The 13222-nt window shown below is 53.7% G+C and overlaps 6 protein-coding genes across 7 annotated transcripts; 2 read left to right on the forward strand and 4 right to left on the reverse strand.

The window, feature by feature from the left end:
* Positions 1–2152: 2152 nt before the first annotated feature.
* Positions 2153–3382, reverse strand: KRP23_78 (uncharacterized protein; the record flags this gene model as incomplete). Its single annotated transcript, XM_067893064.1, has 1 exon — positions 2153–3382. The coding sequence occupies one exon, from the start codon at positions 3380–3382 to the stop codon at positions 2153–2155; it is 1230 nt and encodes a 409-aa protein (XP_067750632.1).
* Positions 3383–3832: 450 nt separating this feature from the next.
* On the reverse strand, positions 3833–5162 carry KRP23_79 (uncharacterized protein; the record flags this gene model as incomplete). The annotated part of the gene is made up of 2 exons (XM_067893176.1): positions 3833–4152; positions 4220–5162. The coding sequence occupies 2 exons, from the start codon at positions 5160–5162 to the stop codon at positions 3833–3835; spliced, it is 1263 nt and encodes a 420-aa protein (XP_067750633.1).
* Positions 5163–5975: 813 nt separating this feature from the next.
* KRP23_80 (uncharacterized protein) lies at positions 5976–6362 on the forward strand (the record flags this gene model as incomplete). Its single annotated transcript, XM_067893287.1, has 1 exon — positions 5976–6362. One exon carries the CDS (start codon positions 5976–5978, stop codon positions 6360–6362), a length of 387 nt encoding a protein of 128 aa, XP_067750634.1.
* Positions 6363–6520: 158 nt separating this feature from the next.
* On the reverse strand, positions 6521–8683 carry KRP23_81 (ATP-binding cassette sub-family D member 3; the record flags this gene model as incomplete). Its single annotated transcript, XM_067893402.1, has 3 exons — positions 6521–6586; positions 6662–8536; positions 8627–8683. The coding sequence occupies 3 exons, from the start codon at positions 8681–8683 to the stop codon at positions 6521–6523; spliced, it is 1998 nt and encodes a 665-aa protein (XP_067750635.1).
* Positions 8684–9037: 354 nt separating this feature from the next.
* KRP23_82 (uncharacterized protein) lies at positions 9038–9997 on the forward strand (the record flags this gene model as incomplete). Its single annotated transcript, XM_067893519.1, has 1 exon — positions 9038–9997. The coding sequence occupies one exon, from the start codon at positions 9038–9040 to the stop codon at positions 9995–9997; it is 960 nt and encodes a 319-aa protein (XP_067750636.1).
* A 183-nt stretch (positions 9998–10180) lies between these two features.
* On the reverse strand, positions 10181–10680 carry KRP23_83 (Secreted RxLR effector protein RXLR-C08; the record flags this gene model as incomplete). Of its 2 annotated transcripts, none has more annotated exons than XM_067893632.1 (2): positions 10181–10373; positions 10487–10680. In XM_067893632.1, 2 exons carry the CDS (start codon positions 10678–10680, stop codon positions 10181–10183), a joined length of 387 nt encoding a protein of 128 aa, XP_067750637.1. The 2 variants fall into 2 exon arrangements, with proteins under 2 accessions (XP_067750637.1, XP_067750638.1); XM_067893633.1 differs by having other exon boundaries at positions 10181–10403.
* Positions 10681–13222: the final 2542 nt, after the last annotated feature.

Genomic DNA, 13222 nt, shown 5'->3' on the forward strand with positions numbered 1-13222 from the left:
TCGCTACAATTTACGCCCATGATCCCGATGGCGATCGTCGGGAGGCTCATTGAACATTTGCTTAGAAAGCCCGAAACGAGAGCTCGACTGGAACAAATTGACCAGTGGCTCGGTATGGTGGTCGCGCCGATTATTGTTTACCCGATCTTTACGGCGATTTTCATGGGGCTGAAGCCGAACCATCAACTATGGTTTTCGCTGCTACTTCCAGTGATTAAGCATTTCCTTAGATTTTTGATTTGGCTGGTAGTAAGAGCTGATCTGGACCTGGTCGCGTCTGTAGCTTGCACGATTGGGCACTTTTACCACGTGCTGTTTACAGCCATGTGCCTCCAGAACGCAAAGTCCTTGGAGACACTAATCGCAGTTGTGATGGTGAACACTACCCACATGCTGCTCAATTGCCGAGAGCTTTTGCGTGGTGCGACTCAGATGAACGCATCATACGCCAAGTTGGTGGATTCGTCAGATACAATGGCGGGGGGCATGCTTTCTACAGCGTTGAAAATTGCTCAGATGGATCAAGTTGCCAGGTGTCTCCACCGGAAGAGGCCGTCGAGATTTATTTCACCATATCCCAGATACCAAGGCGTCGAGTTCATCACAAAACACCGCGAACTCTGGACAATCAATTCTTTCGAAGCAACAACTCGTGGAGATAATCGCGTGAAAACTGAACGAATATCCAATCGGCATTTCAGATCTCAGTACAGCGGCAGCGTCACCTTCGATACGCCAAGTCAAACTCCGATTTTTCACAACGCAGCTCAAGTTCTCCCCGCGATCCTAACGAGCCCAGACAAACCCAAGGTCACCCATGATCGACTGGCATCCGCGTCGATTAAAAATGACACGAAACGAAAAGAAGAATTTGTTCGCAGCGTCACGTCGACTTTGCATCAGACAGAGTTTATCCTACTCCGGTCTTACATCACGATTTTTGTCCTGTTATTCTACGGTTCGAAATGTTTTTTTTTGTATTGTTTTCCATGCTGTATGACCATTAAGCCTCTTGTGTTTATTTGTGCAGGAATCTACTCGATTTTTATTTTTTGGTCACCAAATCACCCATATTTCGCCACGATGGCCTTCATGACCTCGTTCGATGCAGTCACAACAATGATCCTGTATTTGCTCCTGCTGTGCACCGTTGAATTTCTCTTCATGAGTGTGTACCTGACGATGATTTGGCGATATACTGGCATCTCTGGCGTCTACCAACTCGCGTTCGTTTTGTGGTCACAGCGTGTGCTCATCCAAGGCAAATTCATAATGCTGTCACTCATGATTCTCGGATTTCCGCTTGCCCATTACGGCAATGGAGGCATATTCCGCCTGAATAAGGACGCGTAGGAACCTCATGCAACTTTTTGAATATAGTGTGTGCGTTTAACTTGCTTTTGTTTACAGCCCTCACCCAAACGCCTTGACGGCATAGTTCTGGGGTATACGGCCTTCATTGCCTGCTACCATCATGACGACGATGCCAATTTTCATCAAGCTCAATTGTGTACCAGAACTATCTCAACGAACGTGGAAACTCGTTCTTGGATTCGGCTCGGTCGCAGCAATTGTTGCGATAGCAATCAATGCAATCATTTCAGTGCTGGCAAACGTATTCCCCGTGCCATTTACACAGTTCATACCGGCACTACCAATGGCGATCGTCAGATTGATCAATGGCATGGACATGGTGCCGATCCTAGTCTACCCCATCTTTACTGCAGTATTTCAGAATGACGGGTGGCCTCTCAGGTATTAATCCGGGAAGGAAATACACGCCGCGGGGACAGACACCGGAGTTTGCCAAGCGCGAATCTATTATCAAAACAGACGCACCTCTGGGTTTGTTAACCTGTTTCTTTTGCAATTTACTTCCGTAGGGATTTATCTACTATGGCCCATACGCCTACGTCTGCAGGCGTTGACAGGTACATGATTTTTCACCTGCCAGGAGAGCACCATCGTGGAGTTTGACCGGTTTCGAGAGGAAACAACTTCTTCGTGGGAGCTCATAACTCTCATTGTATCAAAGTACGCTAGAATGACGTATTGTTTTATGTTGACAACATGGTTTTCCATTTGATACGGCTCAGTAGCATGAAAATTGTCTCCACAACTCATAAGACGAATACAAATCACCCCCCTCGCCTCAACACACGCCTAGCGCCTCGTCCAGAAGCATCTCATCCAGCATCTTTATGCACATTTGGCACTTGTCCTCTCCAGCTCGGATTATCACGTCTGCAAAGTGCTTCACTGCAGCACCAGATCCAGCAGCTCTGCTGGAATTGAAGGGAACAAAGCGGATGACAGACTCCAGCAGTGTACCAATGCTTCCCTCGACCGGCGACGGCCGCACGATGCTCCAGCCGGTTTCATCCGAGTGCATACCAGCGAACGCGCCTTCCCCTTCCGTAAACTTCTTCGTGATAAGAACAACACGTCCAGGCTCGTTGTATCGGCGCAGAATGCAATGCTGAACGAGTGCACTTCCATCTCCAACTTCCACCCGCAGCTTAGCGATAGTTGTGTCTTCTGGGACCCACGGACCGTCAATCTTTGTGCACCACGGCTCGCTCTCCATGCAGCACTCACGACCGATAAGCTTCCGAACCTGCTCGAAAGCGAACGGCGTCGACGACTTCCCCACCAACTCGTGATAAGTCGAATTTTTGTCAACTTTATGCGGAGAAGAGTAGAATTCGTCTCTTTCTTCGTCGTTCGACTCCAAAATCGTCTCCTTGAAAACCCGGTCCGTCTGAGCATACAGCCCATCCATTTCCTTCATATAGGCCTCGTAGAGCGCTCTATCGGGCGACCCCTTTCGTAGCCTCTTACCCACTGGAATAGTCTCCTCTGGTTGCTCTTCACTGATTCTTTTCCGGATAAGAAGACCGAGGTCCTGGATCAATTTCGCTTTCTTCTCAACCGCTCGGTGGAGTCTGCGATGTTCTTCTTCTGCTTGGTGTCTGGCCTGCAGATGCCGATTGGCCAGAGCTTTCCACACTTGAGTGTGTGGTGTTCTCTTTTCTTTCTTACTCTGCTCTAGTGTCAATTGGAGGGAAAGGTCCTCCACTTGCTGAAGCAAGCCATCCCGGTGCGCCTTCTGCTTCTGTCGGTAGCTGCTACGGCGAATGGCGTCTCGAGAGCGGACGTCCACTACGACGTTCTCCTTGGCTGGAGACGAAGACGAAGAAATACTTTCTTGTTGGGTTTTCTTGTTCTTCAAAGGGAAGAGCTCGTCCAGAGGCGGCACGTCCAGCAGCTGCAGGGCGTCGTCCGTGTCCAGTGACCGGACCAGCTCCGTCCCGGAGAGCGCGGGGTCGTCTATGCTGTGCAGGAAGCCCACAACGTCGTCCAGAAAAGAAGAATCAGCCATGTAATACTTAAAAAATAACTGTGCTTTCTGAAGAAGATGAATGAATGCAAACCTTCGGGATCGTGAAGTAAGCGATAAGTTGGCAGCGTTACCGCCAGTTTAATGACCACAGGGGTAGGGTGTTTGTTTGATTCATCTTGTGGTTTAATGAGCTTACCGCGCGTTATGCCTGATGTCCTTAATTGGAGGGTTCAGAGACGGGACATAATCTGTCACCTCTGTTTAGTGACTGGTAGGCATCAAGGTAGACTACTGACACATTAAAGCTGAGTAGCCTGAAGGTGGCATTTGGGCGTTGCGCCCCACTCTCAGCAACAGTAAAAATAATCGTTCTTTTGATGACACCAACTTTGCTTCATTTTATTGAAAACTAGCCTGGAAACTGGCGTGTCAAAAATGTTTGTTAAATCAGCATTTTCACGAAAACGATTTGTATTGATTCAGCTTGCGTTATTCTGCTCGCAGCTTGAAGATGACCCTGCTGCCATAATGTTCGAGCGGGAAGCCTAGAATCATAAGAGATAGTGTCAAGAACTTGGCTTGGATCAAAATCCGCTGCGACCATAATACGAACGCCAATTGATGGATCCCCGAGACTCCCAGTCGCCGCGAGATAAGAATCAGGTACATGGCCATGAAGACAACTTCCAAGCTGCCTAGGAGTATTAAATGAAAGACTGTGCTGTCAACGTCAGAGAACGATTCGGTGCTGGTCATTGTAGCGTAATATTTTTTGTTGGGAAGCCAAAACACCAGCACCAGGTAGATGCCTGAAAACATGAAGGAGCACATTAGACACACCACTGGAAATCAATCCAAAATCGCAAGCGTACTAACCGTAAAACAACAGCACAAAGACTGTGATGTAGGACCGTAGTAGAATCATCTCCGTCTGGTGTAGTGTCGAGGTGATGTTGTGGATATAGGCTTCGATTTGGCGAGTATGGTGCCCTCTTTCCGATTGGGCGCGGCCCACACCAACATGTTTTCCATTTCTCTCTCGTGTAGTCGACTCCATCAAAGTCACTGCTTCGTCCGGCTGGGAAAGTATTTGGGCGAAGCATTGCTCCATGGGAGGCGTCGTCTGCTTTGATAGTGACTTCGTACTCAATAAACTCCGATGCTTGTTGTCTCGATGAAAGTTCTTATGTGCAAGACGAATGTCCTGGTCCGTCGTAGATGGCGGCAGATTATGCGACGCCACCTCATCCAGATTCAAAAGCTTGTGGTACCGCACCATCAAGTTAACGCGCTGGTAGCCCGGATACTTTGAAAACATACGCGATGGAGACTTGCGGTGGAGAGACCTGGACACGTGATCGAGCTGAGCTAGCCTCAAACCCACCGAAACCAATTCTCCCGCCATGAAGATCGAGGAGACTCGAAGTTGCTCTTTTGCTCGCTGTATTCTGTCTGCGTCTTTCATAATGTCGCGGCAGTTGAGCAGCATCTGAAAAACATTTACCAGCACAATTGCCCCCAGTGTATCTAGCGACTTGGCGTTTTGCAGACACATTGCCGTAAAGAGCACGTGGTAGAGGTGGCTGACAGTGCACGTGGTCGCCCCAACGATATCCAAGTCGTCTTTTAGCACCAGCCAGATAACGCGACGGAGTAGACGCTTGATTATGGGGAGTAGCAGTGATAGCCAGAGTTGCTGCTTTGGCTTTAGAGCCATGAACACGGCCGTGAAAAGCGGGTACACAAAAATCGGTACAACGTCCACCGCAATCCATTGATCGATCTTCTCAGCCCGTTTCTTGATGCTTGAGTTCTCCATGAATTGCCGGTTTAGCAGTCCTCCGACAATGGCAAGTGGCACCGACGGTGCAAACTGGGCAAATGGAACGGGAAAAACACCCGCCGCATCCGATATGACTGCATTGGACCCTATAGCAACGCCACCAAGTATACAGCTGTAGGCGAAAGCGAATTTCCACGAACGAGTTGATAGCTGCGGTATGCAATCAAACTTCGCGAGGACGGGCATCATCGACACGATGAAACCTGTTAGGTAGTGGCGAATCTGAAAGTGGAGCGAGCTCTTGAAGCCGAGAGCAGGGTCAGCCAGCGGAATACTTTCAAGCAGCACATTCGTGAGCAAGCACGGAATTGGCGACACGATGAGAATCGTGAGTTCCCATGATGATGTCGACGTTTCTCGAAACCGATCGAACGCATCGAGTTTCCCGATAGTGTACTCTCCTGGGACTCGGCCGGCAATTCGTCGTATCCATCGACCCACGGTTCTGATGACCCTCACGCTCCTCCCAACTGGTCGCAGCGCGATGTGGACTCCCGCAGGTACCGGTGATACAGCAACCATCGCCGACTCGAAAATTCGTAGCTCGGAACCGCAGTTGACCTATTTTAGAAGCGACACTAGAGGACAAAAATATAGCTACTATATTAATAACTAAGACAAGATGTCGGAGCTGGGACGCCTTAGCGCTTACTTAACGCTTACGCATCTGATCCTCGCTCGCGAGCCAGTCCTTTTTCCTGCGAAGAGGCGTAACGGACAGCCAAGTTAGCACACGTCACACATAGCAACTTGCCTCCTGCAGCGCACACTCGCAAGTCCACAGCCCCAATGCCGTCGCTAACGCCCGAAGCACTGGAGTCGTCCATCGAATCCACGCTGAATCGATCCCCTCCGAGCTCCTGCGGAAGTTGTGCGTCAAACGACGAAGAGCTCGAGCACCTCGGCGTAGCGGATACCGTGCTGGCGGACGACAACTGGGGCTGGCTGCGAGACCTGCTGGACCCCGTCAGTGACGCAGCAGTCCGAAGCCAAGGCAAAGTGTACTTCGCTCGGCTCTTCGAGACAACAGACGGCGCTGAAATGAACGCGACGCTGTCCGAGATGGAGACGTGGCGCGAACAGCTCGGAGATGAAAGCGCTCGACCGCGTGAGCACGAACTGGCACGCGCCTTGTTCCTGCTGGGGTACGACAAGAGCCTTTCGCTAGGTAGATAGAGAACCAACCATAGAGACTGCCTTTTGAAACCAAATAGAGACATCATGCCTACAAGCAACACAAGGTGTAAGATGTTCAGAGTTCTTTAACTGGGGATGAGGACGTCACCAAATTACACTGCCCGGCGACGTAGGCGATCTGCCGGGTAGGTCGATCCTCAAGAGCCGAACGCTTCGTCGGCCTCGTCTATTTTCTTGAATTCGTAGTGGCCGCGGCCGTCGAACTGCAGTCGAAACAAAAGCAATCAGTTAGGTCACAGGCAAAGCAGCACTATACAGGGATAACACGAAGTACGCACCCGAAGCACATATTCGTGGTACGTCCACAGCGACTTGCGATGCGACACGGTGAACAGCGTGATGTTCTGCTCGCGGCAAAAGCTGTACATCTCTCCTTCGACATCGACGCTGACAGCAGATGTGCACTCGTCGAGGATAGCGAACTGGGGCTTGTGGTAGAACAGACGTGCCATAGCCACCCGCTGCTTCTCACCGCCAGACAACACATCAGCCCAGTCGTGAACGACGTCCCATCCGCCTTCACGCTCGACAAGGTGGCCGAGTTGGACCTTCTCCAGGTAGTGCACCAAGTCGTCGTCCGTCAGCCCCGACGCCTGCATATCCTTGAGCGAGTGCGGGTAGATGATCTGGTCGCGAAGCGAACCCAACGTCAAGTACGGGCGCTGGGGGATGTAGAACAGCCCGTTGCGCTCGGGCTTGGTCAACCTGCCACCAAACATCGGCCACAACTCGCCAAGAATACGGAAGAGCGAGCTCTTGCCACAGCCGTTGGGGCCCGCAACAACGACGTTCATGCCAGACTTGACCTTGATGTTGAGCGACGGCACCAGCACGTCGCCGTTCGGGGTCACAAGCGGCACGTCTTCAAAGTGGATCACGTGGTCGCGGTAGCTGATTTCGCCCTTGTTAGGGTACAGCCCCAGCGACTCGGCTGACGTCGACTGCGCCTTGGATTCCTCCGAGAGGTCCTCCTCTTCAGCCTTCAGCATGGTGCGCTGGTACTTGCCCTGGTCCAGATCGCTCAGCACGTCGATCATTTCCGTCACACGAGCAGTAAACCCTGCGAGGCGCGTCAGCTCCCGCCCGGACAGCACCAGGCGACCCATCGCCTCCGACATCTTGAGCAGCATCTTCCCAGAGCGGAAGTAGTCCTCCATGCGCTCCGCATACGTCGTGTGCTCCAGCCTCTTGTTCGACATGTCCAAGAACGGCTTCGACAGCACCGAATACCCCACGACCGTCGCCAGGTACTTGGCCACGATGTTGTCGATGACGCTCATGGAGAACCGGAACTGCTGCGAGCTGCGCACGAGGTCGATCAACCTGCTGAACGACTGGTCCAAGATGCGCTTCTCCCGCACGTTGCCGTTGTAGAAGGCGATCTCCTCGCTGTGTGTGATCAGTCTCGAGTTCATGAAGCGGAAATTGCCTTCCATCTGCTGCTCTGCGATCGTAAACCGACTCGTGGGCTGGCGCAACCACGTGAGGAAGAATCCGGACGCCACCAAGTAGCTCAGCATGATCACGGGCCCTTCCACGCCGATCGTCGACGACAACTTGACGGCATAGATTGCGATATCCAGAATGGGCTTCGACATGTTGGAGTACAAGTCAGCGACCGAGTTCGAGAACCGCTCCACGTCCACCGTCAGCAACTGGTCCGCATTCGAGATGCGGTTGTCCAGGTTGGACACCTTGTAGTACACGAATCCCTTCACGTACTGCTCGTACAGATGCCGTGTGAGTCTCGTTCGGAAGCGCAGACTGAGCTCCGTGTGGCCGTACTTGAGCAGGCTGTTGACGCAGCTCATTGGCAGCATAATGGCCACGAAGCGCCGCAAATGGCGCAGGAACTCCGTCTGCGAGCGGGAGATGATGGCTCGCTCAATGGCCGTGAACGTGTGCAGCACCACAATGTCGAAGGACGTCCGGGCCACGAGCATGACGGCCACGAGCGCTGCAAAGCCCACTTCGGCCGTGAATGGGCCGGGAATAATGACCTTGAAGAGGCGCAGGAAACGGCGGTAGAACTCCTTGTTCACGGCCACCTTCTGGCGACTGCCGTGCTTTTTCGTCATAAACTCGGACTCCATACTGAAGCCCGCGTTCGCCTTCTTTTGTCCATTCTCGCGGATCGCCACGGCCAGCGCCACCTGCCCATGCGACACATGCAGCAGGACGCACGGTTAGCTGACGATTACGTAGCTTGTACAAGATGAGCGCGCATACGAAGACGGACGTACGAGGGAGGCGATGGACAAGGCGCCGGACGCCGCGTGAGACTTGGACAACGCCGCCATAGCGCGGAGAAGAAGCTGCGGCTCTTGCGCGTCGCACGAGGCTTTCGGATGTGTGTTGCGGCTGACGAGACGGCGGGATCCGACGGTACACTGTACCAGTCTGTGATTGGCTGAAATACGGCAAGATGTCGACGTAAGCGTTAAACCACGTCAGGCGAGCCAAGATGAGGCGGACTGCATGACACCCAAGCGTTTGTCTGCATTAGCTGCTTCAGATGGAGAAGCTCATCTATTATATTACCGTAGGCGAGGCGGCGATGACGGTCAAGGTGGAAGCATCAAGGTAGAAATGGCGTCTGCCAAGATATCCCGTTTGAAACGACGCGTCCGTCTGCATTTGCCCAATTCCAAGCTATGGAGAAGCCACGCGTGAATCGACAGGCGTCGGCGCGCGTTCCTGGGCGTTCGAGTTCGACCCAGTCGCTAGGAAATAGCGGCTCTCGACCGAGGCTACCAAAGGACGACAAAACGAGCCAAGACGCTGCCAATTCCACCTCAGCGTTCGACGCGCTGGAGCTTCTCGGTCCGTCGCTTTCCGAGGTGTTAACGTTCGTGAACCCTCCCCAACCTCGTCGTGTGCTCGAGTCCCAGCAAGACGCAGGAGAAGGTACCAACGGAGGAGACTTAACTGTCCAAGACAATCAGTCGCACCATGGCAGCAGCAGCTCCTTGAGTGCCGTCAAGACGTCGGCCAAGTTTGACTTGCGGCTCTCCAGGTCGGCGGTGATCGGGAAGCTGGCAGACCCGTCCGCTGACAACGCGCGCAAGACGCAGGAGTACTTTGCCAAAGTGCTGAGCAAGATCCAGTGCGAGGCCACCGGCCTCGTATTGCTGCACGAAGCGACCGTGGTCATCTTCCTCGAGACGACGGCCGAGCAATTCGTGGCCCTTCTCAAGCAGCTTCAGCAGCAACGCATCATCGAGGCGAGCTCCATGAAGATCTTGGCGAATTCGGATGACCACGGAGCTCGGATTCTCCAGGGACTCTACTTTAAGAAAATCGTGCTCAACCGCAGCGATGCCAGTGAGTGGACGGATGACGCCGCCCAGCAGTGCGTGGTCGAGACTTTTCTGAACCTGATCAAGTTCGTCAAGAAGATCGGCCCCATGCCGCCGGGAGAGATTCGCAAGTGCCTCACCAACCTCTCCAACACCGACCAGAGCTTCCTGCCGTCCACCGACCTGGTGCTGTGGCTAATAGGCCGTGACGAACTCATGACGCTTGAGGAGTATCTTGGCTTCTTCGACAAACCGGTGGATGTGGAGCTGGAATCGCAGCGCGTGTGGCCTGTGCATCCTCTTATCCACTACTAGACGTAGCAATAGGAGGCCGCAGACTCCAGCTCTGTTTTCGTATGAATTGGAATGTCCTGAATGTACCACAGACGAACACAATTCACCTCTGTCATACCAATAGAGCTGCTCTGTTTGCTTCAATTATGTTTCTCTGGCTTCGTTCGGCTCAACCTTCAGTAGCCAAGAAGGCAGATCATCTCCTCACTCAGCCAGCGATCCGGTCAAACTGGATGGATGGCTGTCTCCTTCCAGCGTGCAGCCTCCGCCGTCGCAGTATCCGTCCCCCAGTGTCGCTGGGACGTTGACAAACTGGCAGCCACCCCCAGGACACGCGGCTTCAGCAGTGTCGTCAAAGATGCAGGCCCCTCCTTCACACACCGCCTCCTTGCACTTCCTGCCACGAGACATGGAGAACGTCGCGCCTCTATCAGTTTTAAGCGTCAAGTGGCACTGTACCATCGCCCCACAGCAGTGAAGAACCAAATTGCTGCTGAGTATGGTACTCACCGGAAGTAACAGAGTCCGCCTTTGCACGATAGGGGATTGGCACAGTTCTCGAAGAGGCAACCGCCTGCCACACAGGACTCGGTGTCGCAGGAGGTGGGCACGTGGATGTACTGGGAAATGAGGTTCCCCGACTCGTCCGCTGCCTTCACAACGTACAGGCAGGCGAGATGGAGCAGGAAGTACTGGGATTTCATGGTGATGCACTCGGTAGCCAAGGTCTCACTTGCTTCAAATGGAAAAAGATCCGCGAGTGTCCTTTCAAGATGCTGTAGCCATGTTCAAAAGATATGGCTACATTGTGCGATGTGAAGATATTATCTTTATGCTCGTAGTTACAGGTGACGCTGGCGCATGAAGGATGGCCAGTCCTTTTGAGCTGCGTGCGGAGTGAATGGTAGAGCCGCGTCGATCTTCGCCTTCACCTCGAGGGTCAGTTTAGGAAGAACGTCCAGGGCTTTCAGGTTTTGCTCGAGCTGTGCTGGGGTCTTGGCCCCGAGGAGGACCGTCGACACGTTGTCGTTGCTAGCACACCAGGCGATGGCAAGGAGAGCCATCGGCACATCAAGCTCCTTCGCGATGGGCTTGAGCTTTTCAGCCTTGGCGACACGATCAGCGAAGTCGGGGACGACTGCTGACCATTCCGGATTGCGGAGACGAGCACCGTCGTTGCTGCCCGAGCTGTACTTGCCGGTGAGGGTGCCGAACCCGAGTGGAGACCACGTCGTCAAGCCCAGCTTGTACTTCTTGTACAGATCGGCGTACTCGAATTCAACCTTGTTGCGCTCAATCAGGTTGTACTCGGGCTGCTCCACAATAGGGCGTGCCAAGCCAAGTCGGTCCGCGATCTCGCACGCTTCGATGATCTGAGCCGCACTCCATGAGCTGGTGCCCCAGTAGAACGCCCAGCCCTGGTCAATCACAAAGTTCATGGCTCGAACAGTCTCCTCGATTGGCGTGAAGGCGTCGGAGCGATGGCAGAAGATGACGTCCACGTAGTCGAGCTGTAGTCGCCTGAGCGACGCCTTCGTTCCCTCGATGATGTGCTTGCGGCTCAAACCTTGCTCGTTGGGCGGCAAACCACTCTCGGGTCCCTTGCCGAATGGGCCCTCGGGGAAGCCCTTGGAGCCGTAAAAGACCTTGGTTGTGATCACAAGGTCCTCACGGCCCCACGTGCCTTCAGCGATACCCTTCTGGATAGCAGCGCCCATGTTTCGTTCCGCCTGGCCCCGGCCGTAGATCTCGGCGTTGTCGAAGAGGTTGACACCGTGCTCGAAAGCCATTTTCATCATGTGGTACCAGGCGTCCGCCGTGTACTTGTCGTCGAAGTCCATCCAGCTCCCGAGCGAGAGCTTGGAGACCAGCAGGCCGGAGTTGCCCAGGAAGCGGTAGGTCATCTTGTTGTCGGACGAGGCGGGGGCCATGGTGGTGGTCGTTGTTGTTGTTGGTTGCTTGGTGTGAGTAGTTGTCGGTGAATTCCGAAGTGATCAAACAGACCAGCGGACTCAAGTGACGTGAGATTACATGTACGATAGGAGAGCCCCGTTGAATCGTTTGAGGAGGGGGTCCAGTAATCGCGATTCGAGCGGTTAAGCAAACATGAGCACGCACGCGCTGACTACGAGAAGTCTACAAGGACTATAATAGCTTCTTCAATAACTCGTGATGAACCAACTCAATGTGATTACCCTCCGCCCCCAGCAGCCCGAACGGGGTCAAGTAATCAATTCCACAGCACAACCACCGAGCACTCAATAGAGCGCTAAATTGAAGTCGCGGCTGGAGCTTTCCGATCGATCAGAGACCGCAGCCTCATTTGCAAACTCACCAGCAACCTCCAACAACGACCACCACCATGGCCCCCGCCTCGTCCGACAACAAGATGACCTACCGCTTCCTGGGCAACTCCGGCCTGCTGGTCTCCAAGCTCTCGCTCGGGAGCTGGATGGACGTCAGCGACAAGTACACGGCGGACGCCTGGTACCACATGATGAAGCTCGCGTTCGAGAATGGCGTCAACTTCTTCGACAACGCGGAAGCGTACGGTGGAGGTGTCGCCGAGAAGAACATGGGAGTTGCCATCAAGAAGGGCATCGAGGAGGGCACCTGGAGCCGTGAGGACTTGGTCATCACCACCAAGATCTTCTTTGGGGCTGGCGCCTTTGGTTCATTGATGGGACCCAATGAACAAGGTCTCAGTCGCAAACACATCATTGAGGGCACGAAGGCGTCGCTCAAGCGCCTGGACCAGGACTACGTGGACGTCATCTTCTGCCACCGACCGGAGCCCTACACGCCTATTGAAGAGACTGTGCGAGCCATGAACTACGTGATCGAGCAAGGCTGGGCCTTCTACTGGGGAACCAGTCAGTGGAGCTCAGCTCAGCTCATCGAGGCATGCGAGATCGCGGACCGCCTTGGCTTGATCCGTCCCATTGTGGAGCAGACCATCTACAGCATCTTGGACCGCTCCAAGGTGGACTTCGAGTACGTGGACCTGTACAAGAAGTACAAGTTGGGCTTGACCACGTGGTCCCCGCTGGCGTTCGGTGCTCTCACGGGCAAGTACAGCGCTGGAACGCCGGAGGGCTCCCGTATGGCGGATCCCATACTCAAGGCTTTCTCCCCAGACTTTGCGGAGCGTGTGAAGAAGGCGGACAAGCTCAAACCCGTGGCCGACAAGCTCGGCATCTCGCTGGCCGAGTTGGCGCTGGCCTGGTGCGTGAGCAATGAGAACGT

Source organism: Phytophthora ramorum (genome assembly GCF_020800215.1).
Source record: "Phytophthora ramorum isolate Pr-102 chromosome Unknown Phyram_PR-102_s0001, whole genome shotgun sequence".
Lineage (NCBI taxonomy): Eukaryota > Oomycota > Peronosporomycetes > Peronosporales > Peronosporaceae > Phytophthora > Phytophthora ramorum.